The sequence below is a fragment of the Aureococcus anophagefferens genome, assembly GCF_000186865.1.
Source record: "Aureococcus anophagefferens unplaced genomic scaffold AURANscaffold_1, whole genome shotgun sequence".
NCBI classification, from domain to species: Eukaryota; class Pelagophyceae; order Pelagomonadales; family Pelagomonadaceae; genus Aureococcus; species Aureococcus anophagefferens.
Genome location: NW_008705561.1, coordinates 2,412,919 through 2,418,792, shown reverse-complemented (window position 1 = coordinate 2,418,792; position 5,874 = coordinate 2,412,919). Strand labels below are relative to the sequence as shown.

Below are 5,874 nucleotides of genomic sequence, written 5' to 3'. Positions count from 1 at the left end.
TCGTCGGCGCGCATGTCGGGCCGAGGCCCGCCCGCGCCAGGAGGCACAGGAGAACCGGAACGGCCTTCATCCCATCTCGTGCGTCGTTTCACCACAGTTTATTAAGAACAGTCGCCAGTTTTTTTAGGGGCCCCAGCACGACGGTCCGGCCCCGGGACGGGGGCCGGGGACGGCGGGCACGGGGGTTCCGGCACGGTAAATGCGCTCCCGGCACGCGGCCCGGCACGGGCCCGGCACGCGGCACGGGGCCCCGGGCACGGGCCGGGCACGGGCCGGGGACGTGGCCCACATGAGTGGCCGGCGCGGCACGCACCGTCGCGCAGGGGCCCCTTTTCTTATCACCACACGTCGCCCCGACGCCTACGCCCTTTACATCACGACACAGCAGGACTCGTCGGGCGGCGGGTCGTAGAAGTGGCCCTCGAAGCCCGCGTCGTGCTGGCCGTGCTTGACGACGGACACGGGCAGCGCGGGCCGCCGGTGCTTCTTCTCGTAGGCGGCCGTCGCCGTGATCGCGCGCGCGCTCTCCGCCCTGGCGTCCGCGCCGATGTAGACGTAGAGGTGGAAGCCCGTGTCGAGGTACGTGGCGGCGTCGGCCGCGAGGGCCGACCGCGCGATCCGCAGGCCCTCGCCGACGGGGAGCTGGACCGTGGCCGCGTCGGCGACGTGGCGGAAGCCCGACGCCGTGACGCGGTACAGCTTGGGCACGAAGGCCTTGACCGCGCCGTCCTTGTCGTCGGCGTCCCGCACCTCGACGCTCTTCGTGAGGATGCCGAGGACCTTGACCGTGCCGGGCAGGAAGGCCCAGAACTCCGGCGCGGCGGACTCGGGCGCGGCTTCGTCGACGACGACGAGCTTCGCCTTGGGCGCGAGGTCCCGCGCGACCTCGCCGGCCTTGAGCCGCTCGTCCTTGTTCGACGCGGACCCGTTCCACTGCCAGACCGAGCCGTCGCCCGCGTGGAGCACGAAGCAGTCGCCGCTGTTCAGCGAGTCGCGGCGCAGGTCGACCTGCCTGAGCTCGAGCGCGTGGCGCGTGCCCTTGACGCGGTAGAGCAGCGGCGCCGCCGCCGAGGCCTCGACGTGGCGGAAGCCCGACTCGACGCCGCCCCGGAGCACGCGGAGCTGGCCGCAGAAGAGCGCCGCGAAGCCCGCGCTCTCCCGGCCCTGCGTCTCGCGGTGCTGCTTGGCCGCGCCGCCGAGCAGGTCGTCGAGCTCGACCATCTTGTACGCGGCCGTGCCGTACTCGTCGGCCGTCGACTCGTCGCCGATCCAGATGTGGACGTCGTGCGCGAGCCTGTCGCTCTTCGGGTCCGGCCGGAACGTGCGGAGCACGACGTAGCTGTCGCCCGCGTGGAAGCTGCCGTACTGGCGCGCCGGCCACGGCACGACGCGGAACTGCTCGATGCGCCAGACGCGCACCTCGACCTTCTCGCCGACGTGGCGCCACTGCGCCTCCCCCGACGCCGCGGCGGCGCGGATCTTCTTGTCGAGGTCGCTGCCGATGCCGGCGACGTTCGTCTCCTTCCAGTTGATTTTCTTCGGCTTCTGCATCGTCGACCGGCGGCGAACTCGTAGGTGGCGGTCGTCGACCGGCGGCGACTCGCAAGTGGCGGTGCAATTGGCAGCGGTGCGAGAGCCGCGGAAGCTGAGGCACCTCTTCACTTGTTGACATCAACAACTTGTCGATAGCATATCTCTCGATCTCGATTGTTGGGTGACCGCCGAGGCAGCCCCGCGTGTCGGTCGACTTCACCGGAGGCCGTCGGTCGCCCGGTTCGCGCGGGTCGGTCGACGATGGACACGACGGACGACGCGCTGATCTCGACGATGCGCGAGGACCGGGCGCAGCAGCGGCGCCTCGCCGGCGCGCGGCGCCTGACCATGCTCGTGGGCACGGCCTTCGGCATGGCCATGCTCATCGCCGCGGGCCTGCGGAGCCGCGAGGTCGGCGACGCGACGAACTTCCTGAGCTTCCCCGCCTACGGGTCCAAGTCCAAGGCGGCGGACGTCGACGACGCGAGCCCCGCGTCGGACGACGCGGTCGCCGTCGCCGCGAGCTCGTCGTCGGTGACGGAGGTCGTGCTCACGTACGAGGACTTCATCGAGAACAGCGACGTCAAGAAGTACCTCGAGGACGACAAGGGCCTGGACCTGAGCACGGCGTCCGTGGACACGCTCCTCAAGTACGTGCCGCACCGGCTCGTCGTCGAGATCGACCTCGACCTCATCAAGGGCGACGTCGGCGAGGAGGCGACGGAGGGCTTCATCGCCTTCAACCTCATCCAGATGAACGACAGCGGCGACAAGTACACGGGCTCCCTCTTCACGATCCTCAAGTACTCGACGGGCGAGATCGCGCACGTCTACCCGACGTACGCGGCCGAGGACGACATGCACTTCTGCGGCCTCAAGCTCAAGGACTCGTCGACCTTCGTCCTCGCGGGCAACACGGGCACGTCCGAGCGCGGGCCCAAGTACACGCTCGACTGGAAGAGCGGCGACTTCACGCTCCTCGCGGACGGCACGGAGGAGAACTGCCACGACATCCAGTGGTCCTACGAGGGCCGGAATCTGTGGCAGCCGGGGTCGGACCTCAACGTCGTCGAGACCAAGGTGTCCAACGGCGACACGGTGTCGTCCGTGGCCATGGCGGGCTACGCGTCCGACATCAACCACGTGGGCCTGCTGTCGCAGGACTCCGTGACCGTCGCGTCGTCGCGGATGACGAACGCGATCATCAAGGCCCACGTCGAGACGTCGGAGATCGTCTGGGTCGCCGGCGGCGTCAACGGCACCATGGCCATCGAGACGCTGAGCGGCGAGACGCTCGCGGCGGGCGAGTCGCTCTACTACGGCCAGCACAACGCGGAGTACTTTGGCGAGGACGAGTACATGATGTTCGACAACAACTACGACCAGGACGCCGCGTCGCGCCTGCTCATCATCTCCATCGACGAGGACGCGGAGACGATCACGGAGGAGTGGCAGTACGTCTTCGAGGAGTACCCCTGGGGCTACAGCCCCTTCTTCGGCGACAACGACCGCATGATCGGCGGCAACCTGCTCGGCACCTTCTGGCCCCTGACCCTGTCGGGCTCGGACTACGAGGACGTGCGCTACGAGGCCAAGGTCGTCGAGGTCGTCCGCGAGACCAAGGACGTCGCGTGGTCGCTCGAGGTCTACGGCCAGCAGGAGTGCGAGGACAAGGAGTGCGAGCGCAGCAACAACGTCGGCTGGAAGATGTACTCCGCCGAGCGCTTCTTCGTCGCGCCCGTCGTCTACAACGTGACCTGCGGCTCGGGGTCGCTCTCGTTTACGACCCAGAACAACTTCAAGCAGCTCAACCCCTACGACGGCACCTACGTCCTCGCCGACAAGTCCTCCGGCGACACCGTCGCGTCGGGCGACCTCACCTGGCTGCCCCACTGGCGCGCGACGGACCTCGTCGGCATCACCTTCGACTCCGACGGCGAGACGTCCAAGACGCTCACCGTGACGAACCAGTTCGGCGACGAGACCGTCAAGGACATCACCTGCTGAGCGCCCGTCGCCCGACCCGCCGCGTCGACCACCCCGCCCGCGCGCGGCTTCCCCGCCGCCCACCCCGTCCTCTAACGAACTTCTTTCTTATAAACGGCGCGGGCCCGACTTGCTGTGTACCTTGAAGACATCTTGAAGCCTGATAATTGCGAACTCCGGCCTCGTGCTCCGCCACACAGACAAGAGCTTCGGCGCATCGTGTCCGCCGCCTCTCGACGTCGTCGACCGCCCGCGAGCTGCAGCGCGCGCCCATGTTCGTCGCCACGCGCCTGCGCCGCGCCGTGCGCGCCGCGCACGACAGCGGCAACCTCTACGTCGGCCTCGGCGCCGCGGGCCTCGTCGCCTCCGGCGGCCTCGCCTACCGGGAGTGGCGCGAGGACCAGCGGCTCGAGGCCATGCGCGAGATCCGCGCGCAGATCCGCGACCTGAAGAAGGACCAGGACGAGAAGCTGCGGGCGAAGCGCGAGGGCGCGCGGTTCAGCGACCGCAAGGTGCTTTTCACGGCGACGATCAATCGACGGGTGCACGCGGCCATCGGCTTCGACGGCCCGCTCGCGCTGACGCAGGTCACGGCGGGCCAACCCGTCGCCGTGCTCGAGGTCGACATCGGCCCCGAGGGCGGCTACCACGAGTGCCGCAACGAGTTCGGCGAGGGCCTCTACCCGAAGGCCTACATCACGCCCGACGACGCGACGGCCTACGACGCCACGGCCGCGGGCGACGGCGCGAGCTCGAAGCACGTATGCTAGCGCGCGCCGCCGTGTCATATGCACATGGGTTAGCCCGGGCGGTCAGACGAAGAGGCCGCAGGAGGACCGGTGGAAGAACGCGTCGTCGCCGTCGCCGCCGTCGCCGCTGTCGACGCGGCGGGCCTTCGGCCAGCTCGGCGGCCGGCGCCCCGCGTGCTTGCGCAGGAGGCGGAGCGGGCTCCGGCGGCGGTCGAAGAGGGCGACGCTGCCGTGGACGACGTCGCCGCGGCCGCTCGTGACGCTGCGGGCCCGGCGGCCCGCGAGCGCCGGCGGCGCGACGACGTCCGTGACGACGATCTCGACGTGGACGCGGTGGAGCGCGGCCCGCGCGCGCGCGTGCGCGGCGCGCGCGAGCCGGTAGGCGCCCCGGAGCGTCGTCGGCGCGCCGCCCCGGCGCGCCTTGGCGACGGCGTGCCAGCCGCGGTGCTCGCCCGGCCCCTGGCCCCGCAGGAGCTTGCGCGCGTCGATGACGCACCGGCCCGTCTCGTCGTCCGCGTACTCCGCGAGGCACACGGTGACGTCGATGCGGCCGTCCGCGGGCACGACGAGCTCCATCTTCGCGTGGTCGCCCCACCTCGGGGCACCGCAGCGCGGGACCTTGCGCGTCTTGCCGACCCATTCGTTGTTGACCAGGACCTTGGCGTACGTCGACGCGTCGTGCGGGAGGCCGGCCGCGCGCGCGACGCGGACGACGACGCGCTGGCGGCCGGCCGGCGGCGGCGCCGCGGGCCGCGCGGACGCGGCCTTGGCCGCGCGGCCCAGGGACGCCAGGCGCGTCGTCGACCGGGGGCTCAGGGCCGGGCTCGCCGCCGGCTCGGCGCCGTCGTCGGTGGGGGCCGCCAACTGCTTCGCCGCGCTTGTTCGGCTGCCCATGAGGCGCTTTGCCATGAAGAGTGAAGCCGCGCGCAGCTTGGTGCGTTGCGTCGAGCGGGGGCTGCGGGCGCTGGGCATGGTCGCTTTGCTCTCGGCGCGTGCTTCGCGCAGACGAGTGGTTGTTTTGCTCTCGGCGTGTGCTTCGCGCACGACGATTGTTTCGATCGGGCAGAAGTAGACTTCCTCTGATTTTATTGGCAGCCCCGCTCTGAGTCTGGGACATTGAAGTCTTCATTCATCTATTCAAGAATGATACCGCGCTAGCTTATGGGGCAGCTCGTCTGCGCGCGCGGCCGATCCGTAGGAGCGGTGCCCGGCCCCGACGCCGCGGCGGCTATCATGCGACACGAGCGCTAGGCATGCGACACCACCGCTAGGCCATGTCGCTCCCGCTCATCTACTCGACGCTGCGCGAGTCGGAGACGCGGCGCAAGCGCGGCGCGAGGCGGGCGCCGTCGGGCCGCCTCGACGGGCTCGGGAGCTCGCGGTCGCTCTGCGAGAGCGGGAGCGCGCCGTCCCTGTTCCGCGCGGCCGAAAGCTTCACGGCGCCGCGGCGGCGGCGCCGGCCGTCGCCGCCGCGCGCGGCCGCGGCCGCGCCGTCGCTCGCGGCCGCGGCCGCGCGGCCGCCGCGGTCGCCGCCGGCGCCGCCCGCGGACCCCTGGGCGTCCCCGGCGCCGGAGCGGTCGCGCGTGCGCAAGCTCGGCGCGCGTAG

The 5,874-nt window shown here is 70.9% G+C and overlaps 3 protein-coding genes across 3 annotated transcripts; 2 read left to right on the top strand and 1 right to left on the bottom strand.

Moving 5' to 3' along the window:
• Positions 1-882: 882 nt before the first annotated feature.
• AURANDRAFT_12362 (hypothetical protein) lies at positions 883-1,551 on the bottom strand (the record flags this gene model as incomplete). The annotated part of the gene is made up of 1 exon (XM_009033917.1): positions 883-1,551. A coding segment is annotated over one exon (669 nt), but the record flags the coding sequence as incomplete, so codon positions are not given.
• A 243-nt stretch (positions 1,552-1,794) lies between these two features.
• AURANDRAFT_60817 (hypothetical protein) lies at positions 1,795-3,540 on the top strand (the record flags this gene model as incomplete). Its single annotated transcript, XM_009034335.1, has 1 exon — positions 1,795-3,540. The coding sequence occupies one exon, from the start codon at positions 1,795-1,797 to the stop codon at positions 3,538-3,540; it is 1,746 nt and encodes a 581-aa protein (XP_009032583.1).
• Positions 3,541-3,791: 251 nt separating this feature from the next.
• On the top strand, positions 3,792-4,289 carry AURANDRAFT_60816 (hypothetical protein; the record flags this gene model as incomplete). Its single annotated transcript, XM_009034336.1, has 1 exon — positions 3,792-4,289. The coding sequence occupies one exon, from the start codon at positions 3,792-3,794 to the stop codon at positions 4,287-4,289; it is 498 nt and encodes a 165-aa protein (XP_009032584.1).
• Positions 4,290-5,874: the final 1,585 nt, after the last annotated feature.